General features: G+C 49.0%; 2 protein-coding genes across 2 annotated transcripts in view; both read right to left on the bottom strand.

The window, feature by feature from the left end:
* Window positions 1–969: 969 nt before the first annotated feature.
* Window positions 970–1,827, bottom strand: LOC123076249 (verprolin-like; the record flags this gene model as incomplete). The annotated part of the gene is made up of 1 exon (XM_044498605.1): window positions 970–1,827. A coding segment is annotated over one exon (858 nt), but the record flags the coding sequence as incomplete, so codon positions are not given.
* A 1,997-nt stretch (window positions 1,828–3,824) lies between these two features.
* LOC123078296 (CRS2-associated factor 1, chloroplastic) overlaps window positions 3,825–13,673 on the bottom strand; it is a 34,516-nt gene continuing 24,667 nt past the window's right edge. Inside the window, exons 3-5 of the mRNA XM_044500753.1 lie at window positions 6,152–6,377; window positions 5,401–5,528; window positions 3,825–5,328 (exon numbers count right to left, since the gene is read on the bottom strand). Coding sequence (XP_044356688.1) covers window positions 4,330–5,328; window positions 5,401–5,528; window positions 6,152–6,377 — 1,353 coding nt within the window. The 3' untranslated portion in view covers window positions 3,825–4,329. The remainder of the gene's footprint in view (window positions 5,329–5,400; window positions 5,529–6,151; window positions 6,378–13,673) is intronic.

The following is a 13,673-nucleotide window of genomic DNA, read 5'->3' as shown; positions in this document are numbered from 1 at the left end:
AAGATCTGTGATAGATGATACTACTGGAATGATTTAGCTTTTGTGTGCATCTGTGAAGAACAAGTGAGGAATATTGTGGGTACATCTGGGTTGGGCTTCTTTGTGAGTGTGAGTGCTAAAGGAAGAGGTAATAGCACCCCAGGTACCCTAACTTGCACCTGATGATTCAGTCCCAAAGTTGCAAAACTTGACCAAACCATACCCCAACTTGCATCTCATGTGATGATTTAGTCCCAGGCCAATCAGAGCTCGCCAATTGGCTGGACCGGTCAGCGCGCGCAGTTTTGCACAAAACCCCCTGCCGTTTCCTTGAATCAACCCGCAGTCACCCCCCACCTGAATTAAATCTGTCGGAATCCACTTATAAGCCACACTTATAAGCCACGGACAACACGCCGCCTCCACAGCAGCCTCGCCACAACAGAGGCACCCACGCAGCCCAACCCGAGAGCAGAGCAGAGCAAGGAGAGAGGATAGAGGGAGATTGATCGATGTCTTCCACATCGGTTCCGCCGCCGGTGGCGCCGGAGCGGAGGGTGCCCGTGGTGGTGCCGGTGGTGCCCCACTTGGCTGAGGGAGGAGGAGGTGGGAGCGGGGACGATGCGCGCGGTGGCATGGCGGGGATATCGCCGAGCATCCTTATCATCGCCGTAATCGTGGTGGTGATGCTTCTGGCGTCGATCTCCATCCACTACTTCATCCGCAATCTCTGCCGCCGCAACTCCTCCTCGGGGCCCTCCGCGCCGCCGCTCTCGCTCGTGGCGGTCCGCAGCTCCGCGGTGGCCCCGGCGGCGGCGGCGCCCGTGGCCGACCAGGGGAAGGAGGCGGCCGCGGAGAGGGAGCGGCTCATTGGGCGGCTGCCGCTCTTCACGCTGGCGTCGTCCCTCGCCGCGCTGCCCAGGTCGCTGGGGCTGCGGCGCTGGAGGCCGGAGCTTGTCCCGCCGTTGGAACGCGCTGTTTACTAGGTAACTAGTATGCTCCCGTCAGCCACCGCACGAACCCGTAGAACGCGCTGCCGTCCTCGGACTCGGCCCGCCGCGACGCTGGCGCCACCCCGCCGTCCATGTTCCACCACCACTCGGCCGTGGCGGCGGCCGTCACGCTCCCGGCGTCGTACCGGCTGCTCCACCGGCTGCTCCACCTGCTGCTGGAACGCCCCACCGACCTGAACGACGCTGTCGGCGTCACGGACGACGACAGCGCGCGCTCCGCCGCGGCTGCCAGCTGCTGGCTCGGCTCGCCGGTATTTCGAGCCGTGGGTGGCGGCGGTGGCGCCGGGTTGGCAGCGCTGGGCGGCTTGAGGACCACCTGGAGGTCCTCCTCCACGAGGTACTCTGTGTTGGTGTTGGAGTTGGGGAGCGGGTACGCGCGGACTCCCTCTGGCGGCGCTGCGGCGACGGCCGCGGAGGAGGACGAGGAAGTGGAGCGGCGGCTGCTGACGCTGTCGAGCTCGACGCGGAGGAGCTCGGGGAGCGGCGGCTGCTGACGCTGTCGAGCTCGACGCAGAGGAGCTCGGGGAGCGGCGGGTACGGGAGTGCGATGAAGGCGTGGCAGAGAGGGCAGGACGGGTTGGCGCGGAGCCACGGGTCGACGCAGACGGAGTGGAACGCGTGGCGGCACGCCGGCAGGAGGCGGAGCTCGTCGTCGGCGCAGAACACGCACTGGCACACGCCGCAGTCCCTGGACGACCTGGGACTGCACACGGGTTGATTCAGGGAAACGGCAGGGGGTTTTGTGCAAAACTGCGCGCTGACCGGTCCAGCCACTTGGCAGCCAATTGGCGAGCTCTGATTGGCCTGGGACTAAATCATCACATGAGATGCAAGTTGGGGTATGGTTTGGTCAAGTTTTGCAACTTTGGGACTGAATCATCACATTGGGTGCAAGTTAGGGTACCTGGGTGCTATTACCTCCTAAAGGAATGACAGAAGAACTCACCTTTCTTCTTTTGCCTTCTCTGCTGTTCCTACTAGTGCTGCTCCTACTTCCAGATCCCAGTCCAGTAGGCTAACTTCTTGCTCTAGCCTTCCTCCTTCGATTTACTATGATTTCTCAGGTCACCATCTCTACTTATTGTTCTTGGATCTTTGTTGGTTGCAGATAGAAAGATGAAGACAGTGGGAGGAAGACAAACTGCTGGTTTGGCTATTTGGGTAAGAATGGAGACGTGTGAAGTCTTGCAATGGCTTGCTCTGCTCTCTCTTCTTTTAATATCAGAAAACCACCTTCCTTGGCTGGTATGGCTGCCCATCCCCTTCTCCATTGTTCTCACAGGTGCTAGCTTTTAATTGGCTGAAGGTTGAAGCCCATACATAGACTATACTGTTGACCCATTGACTATTAATCTATTGTGCACGTGAGAGTGGTGGTCAGTGCGTGTCTCAAATGTGTCTTGCTATTCTGGTTGACCCAGAGATATTTTTGGGTTGGTCTAAGTTTGGTGTGGCATTGTTGTATAGATTAGCATAGTCTGGTCTCCCTACATTTTCTTTTTCCAAAATTTGTAATACACTTGTATAGCTGTACTGTTTGAGGTATATGAATATAGATATATATTTGAGTGGTTATGCTTGTTGAAGAAATTTGAGATGTATTTTCGTAATATATTCTATTTAATTATCTAGTTAAGGGTGGAATTACTATGTGAAAAAAATACGGGTCGTTACAACATGTTTCCACGAGCACCGGCTTGGATCATGCTGTGTCTAAGGGACACATAGAGATTATTATACGCCAAGCAACATCAAAAGTGCGGGTTTCCGAAGATGGAATGTCTAATGTTTTTTTGCCTTGGGAATTAATCGGACTATTGCGAGCGGAACGAGCAGGGCGAGCTTTAGATGAATCGATCTATTATCGGGCAATCTTATTGGGAATAACCATAACAAGGGCTTTCCTGAATACCAAAAGTTTCATATCCGAAGCAAGTTTTTAAGAAACTGCTTGAGTTTTAGCAAAAGCTGCACTACGAGGTCGCATTGATTGGTTGAAAGTGTTGAAAGAAAACGTAGTTCTAGGGGATTATACCTGTTGGTACCGGATTCCAAAAAATTATGCATCATTCCCCACAAGACAAGAACCTTTATTTCGAAATAAAAAAACTATTCCTGTCAAAATGAGAGTGTTTTTAGGGGGATTTTCAACGATCAAGACCATCAAGTTGACCAAGAAGCGCGCCGCGAAGCCTCAGCGGCCTGCTAGGCTTGCTCGGCCTGAATGGGCCCAAGTTACCATGTCAACTACTTAAGCTAGAGAGCGCGTGTGTAAGAGGGTGCTTGGATTTAAGGGACTTATTTTAGGTTGACTAAAAATAGTCTCTTTAAAAGGCTAAAGTTCCAAGCACCCCTGACTAAAGAGGGGTTAAAACTAGTCTTGAGACTAAATTTTTTTAGTCAAGGGTACCCCTACTAAAATGTGGGTTAGTCCTTTCTCTTTTCACTTAACTCCTCTCCTTTAACACATGCGAGTTCTGGATTGGAGGGTTTACAGGATAATAAATGCTCATTAACTTGATTTTAGACTCTTTAGTATTTGGATCCAAGCATGGGTGAAGCTAGCAAGTTTTAGTCCCACTACTTTTAGTCATGAGACCAAAAGGTATCCTAGCACCCTCTAAGGCAGGCAGGACAGAACGGCTGGAAGCCGAGGCACGGCTCGTGCGTGTAGCGTGGACGAGTTGTCAATCCCCTTCCTCCTCCTCCATTTCGAATTGTAGCTCGAGTTGCTGGTAATGTCGCCATGAAATACAATTGAGAGAGAATTGGCGCTAACAAAATTCTTCACCAAAATGTCAGAGAAGTGCACCGAAGCCAAAAGAGATCAAACGAACAAAAGCACCAAACACTAACAATAACTGATCAAATCTGCATGGAATCATCTACAAGAACAAAAACCGAAATTCCATAAGATCAAATACGTGGCCATCTCTGGCTCCCTACCGCTACCCGATAAGGCACCGTCACAGTGGGAAGAGAACAAGGGTAATTTTATTGTCACCAACATCACACCCTATGCCTAAATGTGGCCAGTGAAGAATACAAAAATCAGTTTCCTTCGATTTTGCCATTAAAATCCAACGCAATTGACTGAGTACTTCTAAACAATTCTTGAGTCTAAAAATTGAGGGGCAAGTTCAGTTTCCTTCGATTTTGCCATTGAAATCCAACGCAATCCAAGGCTGCTGGTTCATCTTCCTCCTCCCTCCAGCCGCTATCCTGCCCTGGCCTAACACGGCATGACATACATGCTCCATTGCACTCATTGACCATGTCAAAGTACAGGGTATGCATATTTTGCATGCCGTCATTGTTACTAAAAGAGCAGCCATATCTAAGCAAGTAACTTCGCTAGTTCATCCACTCTCAGTGTACCTCGTGGAACCACATCCGATAGAAACTCTTGTGCAAGATCATTTCTCTGCCTTCCCAATCGTCTGTCAACATCATATTTCCTTCCAACATCACTAGGTTCTTCATGTTCTATAGAATGCTTCTTTACTCTTACGCTCTTATCTGGCATGCTTTTCCGAAGGTCGGACTTCCTTCGTGCACTTTTGAAAAGTAGACCTCGTGGAGCTGTCTTTGCAAAGGCAACAGACTTTTGATAAATCACATCAGCATCAACAAACTCATTTTCATCCAAGACATTTGCCCTTCCAGTTAATGTGGCCTGTTCTAAAAGAAGTAACATCCCCTCCACACAGGATAACATTGCTGAATAACTCTTTACACCATCATGTCCATTCAAATCTTTACTAATTTTGCTCGTAGTCTCTAATTTGCTGACCACATCACTCCTGCTCGTCGGACAAATGGAAGTTTCTACCACATCTGGATATTGTTCAGACTTCCCAGAGTCAACAGGAGACCTTCGAACTGGATCTCCATTTTCACTGTTGCCTGATATGATACCTTGGCCATAAAACTGTGACGTAAGAGATGGAATCACTGTATCTGAAGTAGAAAGTTGTAATGGACCAACAACTGAGATTTCAGTTACAGCTACACTCTTAGAATTACACAATCCAAGGACTGTAAGTGGAGAACTTAGCACCATATCATTAGCAAGACTAGGATTCAAGGGATCTTCCAGAAAACGTTCACGTTCACTCAAGATGCTGTTGTAAACAGATGCTGCATTATTGACCACCTCGATAGAAGTCGGAACAGTTGCTGAATCATTTTCCATTTTATTCAATTTTTCTTCACCATTGAACGGATGTTGATCACTTACAACTTCTGGCAGAGGAAGAGATGATCTCCAATCATTTCCTCTCCACATCAGTATATGTTCAAACTCAAAAGACAGCAAGATACATGGAACTAGATCCTGCAAGGTACAGTTACTCATGCTTTGAACAAAACAACCATATAACAATACAATACAACAGATTAATCAAACCTTCAGTTTAGCTCCAATTTTTCTGCAATCACTTTTGTTTAGACTTGAGCAATCAACTCGGACAAGATCACATGCTTCAAATGCTTCTCTAACTTCCTTCACAAGGTTAGCATAAACACCATTTTTTCCTGTACAAAATTAAACGAATTGAGGACTCTGGTACGAGCAACAGGATATGGCCCAATGACTCAACCATACAATCGAAACGTGCAGATCAAAATGTTGTATATGGATATACGATATACACCGTACTAAGAAAATTCAGAAAAGCTGGAATAAGGCTATAGGAAATGGGGAAAAAAATCAGATATCATCCAGTTTTTTCGCCATACGTATGGCTGTAGGACCAAACCATAGCAAGTTAACCAGTTGAGGCAAAGCAAGTATGAGTGTCTACTCTACACTGAGTTTGGTCACAGGCATTACATCTTTAATTGTTTTTTAACATAAGTACAACGTAGAAGGTAGAACCAAAAAAAGGGCATACTTTGGCCTTGTTTAAGAGATCTTCTTTTCTTATCTATTTTTTGAACAATGAATAATATATCATGCAACATGCATCAACTTGTCGTATTAGAGTAATTGACTGGTACATTTTATAAGCCATGCAACATGCATCAACTTGTGATTTCGGATTTCTTTCGCCTTTTTTGCGAGAGGGCTCTTCTTTCTCCTTACTATGTTATCTACTGAGCATCCAATGTTTAAAGTATGGTTCAAAGCAACATACATGGAAAATAAACATCTTTACCAAGTTTGCAAATTGGTGTTAATTGACGCCCTCTCTTGCGCATTTGTGTTGCCTCGTCTGAAGTTAAGCCATCCGGCACCGTTTTGACCAGGCGAGGGTACATCGGTGCTGCAGGTCTCCAGAGCATAAGTGGAAAAACTGGGCGAGTCCTGTAATTATAGTTTCTGCCACGAAAGAGAAATATAACACCCCCTTGACGGTGAATTACTTTTCCTCCAACTTTTTCCTGCTCAAGTATGTGGTGTAACTTATGAGAAAGTAATCAGCAGACAAGCTGCTACCAGGAAGTGAAGAGGACAACAAAAACAGAAACTACATAAACGAGTTTAACTAACACAACTTTTACATTAATTCATTTAAAATGGCGAACTAGTTTACTGGTGCACTAAAAAATAAGAGTGCAATTCCTCTCCGAGCTAGAAGAGGAAGTGGAATCAGTATTGACACCCATAGTAATGGGTGGAAACTTTAACTTGGTCCACGAGAATGCGGATAAAAGCGAACATCTACTCCGCGTCTGGGGCGCCAAAAGGGGAAGGGGCGCCAGACCGTTCAAAGCTGACATGCTCCAAGAGATCTAGTTGGACCAAAAGATCGATGCGTCCGGTCTCTCATAGAGAATGGGCTCATTGATATGCGCTTGAAGACCAATCCTTTTGTACAAAGAGGAAGTTTACTGGTGCCAACGGGGATGTCAGAAGTGGTTGCAACTGAACAATCTTGAGAAGGAGCATAAACTGATGTTTTCTGAGATGAACCAACTTTACAACATGATTAAGGTCAAGGTCAATCAACATGCCAGTGAAGAAGCACTCAAGCGCTCTTGGCTTCTTCTGAAGAAGCATTACACAGTTGAAGAACTGGATGCGCCTCCTTCAACTTCTTCACCGCCCGGCGCCAGGGACGACTAGTGCCTATGTCCTCATCTTATTGGTTAGCTTTGATGCCAAAGGGGGAGAACATAATGATTAGAAGCTTCAAGATGTATTTGGGAGGGCAACCTAAGTTGATATACGGTTCTTAGTTCCTCTGATGATTCATGTATGATTTGTAAACTCCAAGTCTCTGATATTGTGCTACAATATGTGTGACGTGCTTATTCATATGCATGTTGCCAATTCTTCAAGATCACATATGTGCATTGTTGTTTCTTCCTTCTTATTCATACCCAATGCACTCCCAGATTCTGTAAGTGCATCTACTGCCCCCTAGAGGGTTTTCGATGATTAATGACAAAATAGTTAAGGAACTAATGTGTTTGTGAGTATACACAGGTGAAAGTCCCTGAGGATTTGGTTTAACATGAGAGTTATGACCCTGAAAATTTGTGATGACAATGAATACTTTGGGATTGCCTGTTCGAGAAACAATCAGCTCGCAGAGAGGATAATGAAGCGTAGTGAAGACTGTTTTTTCTAGTTTCATTTTCTTCTATTTGTGTCATAGGGCAAACCGTACTATTAAGGGAGTCTAAGTGAAAGTTGAGATCTAGGTCTTTGATGTATGCTTAATCCAAACATCTTCAAGTGAAGACTTGGAAATCTCTTCGTGCGCCGTGATTTTCTCTGTGAGTCCGAGACGATGTTCTTCAGGACTCCGAAGAAGAATCAGGTGCAGTTGAGTCGACTTGACTTGTGCTGCAAGTAAGTCACAGGCCGCTTTTAAAATCCGACAATAACTCCATGTGTCGGTTTTCTGTTAGGTGGCAAGTACCCATGTTAGTCATTGCAAACCTTGGCATTGCGCCAACTATAAATAGCCACCCCACTTCAACTTTAGATGATTGGCTGCTCCAGAAAGAATTGACAAGAGTTTGTCAGACCAACCAATCCTCTCGAAAGAGATTGAGAGAATCCTAAGGGAGGAAAAACCCCCAGAGCCTAAAATCTGCTAAGTGATTGAGCATCACTGAAGAACTAGTCGAAACTTAACTTAACCTATTACTCTTGTGGACTATGCATCCACTAGACGGTTAGGTGTCAATTCTGAGCTCTAAGAGTAACTGTGGACGACCGAAGAACAAGTCTGTGAAGGTCCTGGAGATCTACCTCGAAGATCTTGGGCGAAGTCTAAGTGACTTTAGCTCAAGGAGAATAGGATAAAGGCTTTGCCTTCTGAACTAAACCTCGGCCTCTCCAACCAGACATAGAGTTGTGCCAGCAGTTAATACCTTAGTAGGCTGGGAACTGGTCTTGGACGAGGAAAATGAGGCTCTCATGCTTCCCTTCTCCAAGGAAGAAATTGAGTCGGCATTGCACTCCGTGAAACTGATACAATACAACGCCAAGACCGGACAGGTTACAGGTTAAAAAGCTCTGGGGAACAATTAAGGACATAGTTTGCGCGATTGTGAATGATTCCGTGCTTGGGATGGTCGACATTGCTGCTCCCGATGTTCAAGGGGGTGACTGTACTACGAAATTTCGCCCTAAACGTAATGTTCAAGTTGGTTGCTAAGTACTACACTAACAGACTGGCTCACTTAGCTCATCACATCGTCAAAAGCTGCCAATCTGCATCTATTAAGAGTAGGCATATTTTGGAATTAGTTCTCTCCCTCTATGAAATAGTGTGTGACGTGAGTTAGGAAACAACCAGCGGTCCTACTTAAACTTGAGCTCAATAAGCCCTATGACTAGGTGGACCGGGTGAGCTGGTGTTTCTCCTGCGGGAAGTGCCCGTGAGAAAGGGTTTTCATGCAGCATGGATTCACCACATTTTGCACTTCGTTTGGGTGGGGTGGGGGGCCTTTAGGAACAGAAGAGATTTGCACTAAGGCGGCCTGCTTTCAGCCCCACAATGTTTGATATTGTGGCCCAAGCGGTTGCTTCGATGCTCGATAAGGCATGTCACATTAAGAGTGGTGCCGCAATTCATCCCGGGGAGTTACCCAACTCCAATAGGCAAACAACCCCATGTTGTTGTTTCACCCAGACCAACATAGCATTGCCACCGTCAAGCTCCTTTTAAGTTTGAAGGTAATGTCCGATATGAAAATCAATTTCTTTCTGGGTTTTGCTTCGGTACCCCCCCCCCCCCCCCCCCCAAAAAAAATTTGCACGGATCTTCAAGTTATTTTTAAAGGCTATCGCCTCCGGGTGCCTCTGACATCCGCCAGTTCCGGCCTATCACTGTGATCAATGTGATATTCCGGATCTTGGCCAAAGGGTACGCCAATAGGGTGACCCTTTTAGCTGACACCATCACTCACCCCAACCAATCCGCCTTCATTCAAGGGCGGTTTATTCTGGATGGAGTTTTGGTTTTCCACGAGGTCCTTCATGAAGTCCGGTCCAAGCACCACCGAGCTGTCTTCCTGAAGCTTGACTTCCATAAGGCCTACGATACGGTGCCCTGGCCCTTCCTTCGGGAAGTCTTACTCCGCAAGGGTTTCGACGACCGGTGGGTGACCAGAGTTATGCAACTCGTCTCTTGCGGCCAGACCGCGGTTAGCATTAATAGTGAGGTTGGGCCATTCTTCCCCACTCTTTGTGGGGTTCGCCAGGGCGACCCGTTCTCCCCGTTTCTGTTTAACATGGTGGTCGATGCCCTTGCGGTCATCCTGGATAAGGCCAAATCTGCTGGCCATATCCACAACATTGTTCCTCACCTAGTAGGAGGGGGAGGGATCTCCCTCCTACAATATGCAGACGACACCATAATAATGGTGGAGGGCTCCGCGACCGACATAGCCAACCTGAAGTTTCTCCTCCTATGCTTCCAACAGATGTCCGGGTTCAGTATCAACTTCTAAGAGCAAAGTGATGATCCTTGGCTATCCTCCGGACGAGGCCTAGGCCATAGCTGATCAGCTGAAGTACTGCTTGGGTACTTTTCCCACGACTTATTTGGGGATACCCATTAGTGACTCGCGACTCACCGTGGCTGACCTCCGCCCGACAGTGACCCGGATGCAGCACCGGGTCGAGCCCTGGAAGGGGAGGTGGCTCTCGAAGGCGGCCCGGGTAATCCTCATCAACTCCTCGCTTGCCAGCCTCCTATGGTTCCTCATGAGCTTCTACAGCCTGCATGAGACGCTCCATCACGAGATCGCCAAATACCAGTCCAGGTTTTTCTGGGCAGGCGAGGGTGACAAGCAGAAATACCATATGGTGAGCTGGCCCGACATTTGCAAACCCAAGGACCAGGTGGTCTAGGGATCTTGTCTTCTCGGCGCATGAACATTGCTCTCCTGACCCATTGGCTCTGGCGTATCGCCAATGGGGAGGGAGGCCTCTGGCTTACTATCACCCGAAACAAGTACCTTCGGGGCCAACCCCTAGCTTTCTGTCAGCGTTCGGGTGGCTCCCAGTTCTGGCAGGCTGTGATTCAGCTATTACCCGTGCTCCGCATCGGCACGTCCATCTCGGTTGGCTCCGGGTCCTCGACCCTGTTCTGGTTCGACCGCTGGTTAGGGGACTCCCCACTGGCCGCTCAATTCCCGGATCTATTCGCCATAGCGGTCGACCCTCGGGTCTCGTCGAGACGGCCCTTATTGACTTAGGGCGTCTCGCTTTCCGGCGCCCCTTTGGCCCCCTTGAGGATGCCGCGTGGGACTCCCTCCTCCAGGATATCGCTCTTCTTCCGATGGACGTCGAGGGTGCCCCTGACTCCATCTCTTGGCATCTAGAGCCATCCGGCCGCTTCTCCACTAAGTCCTTATACGCGGCCATCGCCCCCTCGTCGGCCCCTGAGCCCTTTAGCCTGATCTGGGACATTCGCCTCCCCCTGAAGATCAGGATCTTCTTGTGGCAGTGGATCCGGGGACGCCTTCCCTCTGGGATAGAGGTCCTCAAGCGTAACAGGAGATGGGATGTGTCCCTTGTGAGGCACGGTGGAGGATACTAACCACATCTTCTTCTCCTGCTCAACAGCCCAATTACCGTGGTCCTGCTTTCGCGAGACAGTCGGTGGGCAGTGGTGCAACACCAACTTCCCTGACCTGCTTGCGGAGATCCACGCCGCCCCTCCTCGCTACCGCCATATTAGATGGCTATGCGTTGGGGTCCTCGCCTGGACGCTTTGGACCATCCGCAACAAGCTTGTTATTCAGAAAGTGCCTCTTCGACGTGCGACTGACGCAATCTTCAAAATGTGTGGTTACTTGCAGCTCTGGCGGCCGCTTAGCCGCCCCCAGGATCAGGACGCCATCAACACCCTCCTTGCCGACCTTCGCTCGATGGCCTTCCGCGTGGCGCCACCGCTGCCGCCCCCTCCTCCGGAGCCCGATTAAACCTGCTGCACGGGTTGCTATTTGTGTGTGTGTTGTTTTGTTTCCAGGGCTTGTTGAGTTGTGCCCTCAGCATTAACCCTTTACTCTTGTTGGTTGTGAGACGTGTGTGTGTGTGTTTGTGTGAATCTTGTTGGACGTTTGGCTCGGGCGGTTTGCTTTATAATATAAAGCGGGGCGAAAGCCTTTTTGGGTAAAGGCTATCGCCGTATTAGCCTGTAGATCAAACGTATTGAGTACATTGATTTGGATACAAAAGACTATATTACCCGTTTTTGTTGAAGGGGTACCTTCTAATCTCCACCTTTAATCTGCATCGATGTCCGTAAAATTTTCTAGGGGAGGTGTACCGAAGGAAAGTTCTTTCTACAAACGTAAGGTGGTCGCCATGGGGATGCACGAGGGCGAAGATCGCATGGTGGCCAATCTTCTGAATAGTAACTTGGCAGCCTTCCTGATCTTGTACCGGTTTGCAATTAGTGATAGAAATCTAAGCATAGCGGAATGGGATCAGTTGGGTGTCAAGGTTGCCAAGAGGGTGGAACCTTGGCAAGGCAAATTCATGCCTTCGGGCGGAAGATTGGCTTTAGCGAATGTGTATTTATCGGTGATTCCCTCTTTCACTATGGAGTTGATAGCAAACTTTGATAAGGTGCGTGCGTGATTTTTTTGGGAAGGGGAAGGTAACAAACACAAATACCATATAATCAGATGGGTCGATATTTGTAAACCGAAAGCCAAGGGAGGCCTCAGGGTGATGAACTTAGAAATTACAAATGTGTCAATTTTATTAGCTCAAAAAGAAGTTGTCGGCCCAGTGGGAACCATGGTACCACGGCCCATCTGCCTCTGGCCCAGAGGACAACACTGGGGCCGGCCCAGGAAAGATGGCCCTGCCTCGGCTGCTCCTAAGGGAGTCGCCTCGCGAGTGCGAGCCTAGCAAAGCCCCTCGTCGCCAGGCCAAGCCCTGCCGAGGCCGCCAAGCACCAGGTTGCCTCACGAGGCATGACGTACGGCGCCAGCTGCGGGGCTCCAGGCTCATCACATTGGTGACGTCCCGCTGTCAGGGTAAAGGCAGCAAGGCACGGCTCAGACGGGTTTCCATTTTGATGACAAGGGAGCAGCGGCGTCTGCCTCCCGCAAAGCAAGTCCCAAAGCATTTCCTCTTTGGTGTAGGGGGATCAGAACGGATCGGTGCGCCAGGGCGGAGGTCATCGCCGAGCCCACCAGTGCGTCAGGAAGACCGCTTTATCAGGCGGAGACCGCCTTTAGTCAGGATAAGCCTGGGCATCTGTCCCCTATTGAATTGCCGCCCTGTGGCCACCCTTTAAAAAAAGGGCAACCCGGTGCATGTAGCTCCCGCTTGCGCAGGGTCCAGGGAAGGGTCCGACCACTTTGGGTCTATTGTACGCAGCCTTTCCCTACATTTCTGCAAGAGGCTGTTTCCAGGACTTGAACCCATGACCTCATGGTCACAAGGCAGCAGCTTTACCGCTGCGCCAAGGCTCCCCTTCCCGCTCATATTTTCGGGGAAGAGGATCAAGGCACTACAAAAGGGGCAGGGCCGCTTCCATGTAAGGGGATCGAGCCATTCTCCCCCACACCTCGTGTACCTTGAGCCACAAGCTCTCCATTACAGAGCAATCCAACACAGGCAGGAGTAGGGTATTACACCGCACGGTGGCCCAAACCTGGGGAGCTCGCGCGTCCCCTTCATGTCCGGTGTGAGTGAGTGTGCTCGTCTTGATCTCACCGTAGTTGTCGTCGGGTCGTAGGTCGCCAAGTAAAGCCCTCCAGAGTTCGAACCCTAGTTGTTGGAGAAGTTTGATGAGGACATCAATACCATTGTTACACCCACAACCCCTACTGTTACATATACTGGACCAATTACTAGAGCTCGCGCACGCCAATTAAATTACCAGGTACTTTCGTTTCTTGGTAATGATTCTAATGTTCATGAGAATATGATGCTGCCTAAATTGGATACATTTGTTTTGCTTACAAATGAAGGGCCTAGCTTGGAGAAGGATGAACATTGGAGCAAGGGGAACAAGAACGGAGTTACAAGTGATGATTTCAGGACTTTGAAGCCACCATAAGGAGTGCATGAAGCCTTGGACGAAATATACAAGATGCCACTTCATAAATTTCGTCCAGAGGCTATTCTAGGTGCTGCGTCACCTTATTATTGGGCCAGGCCCATGTAATTTCGAAATACATAAGTATAGGCTGTTTTTAGAGTCCGTACGTGTGGGGAAACAAGAGATAGGGTTGGTTTCGGACCCCTTCCCC

The sequence above is a fragment of the Triticum aestivum genome, chromosome 3D (assembly GCF_018294505.1).
Source record: "Triticum aestivum cultivar Chinese Spring chromosome 3D, IWGSC CS RefSeq v2.1, whole genome shotgun sequence".
NCBI classification, from domain to species: Eukaryota; Viridiplantae; Streptophyta; class Magnoliopsida; order Poales; family Poaceae; genus Triticum; species Triticum aestivum.
Note: the sequence above shows the minus strand (reverse complement) of the source record. Positions and strands in the feature narration are given on the sequence as shown.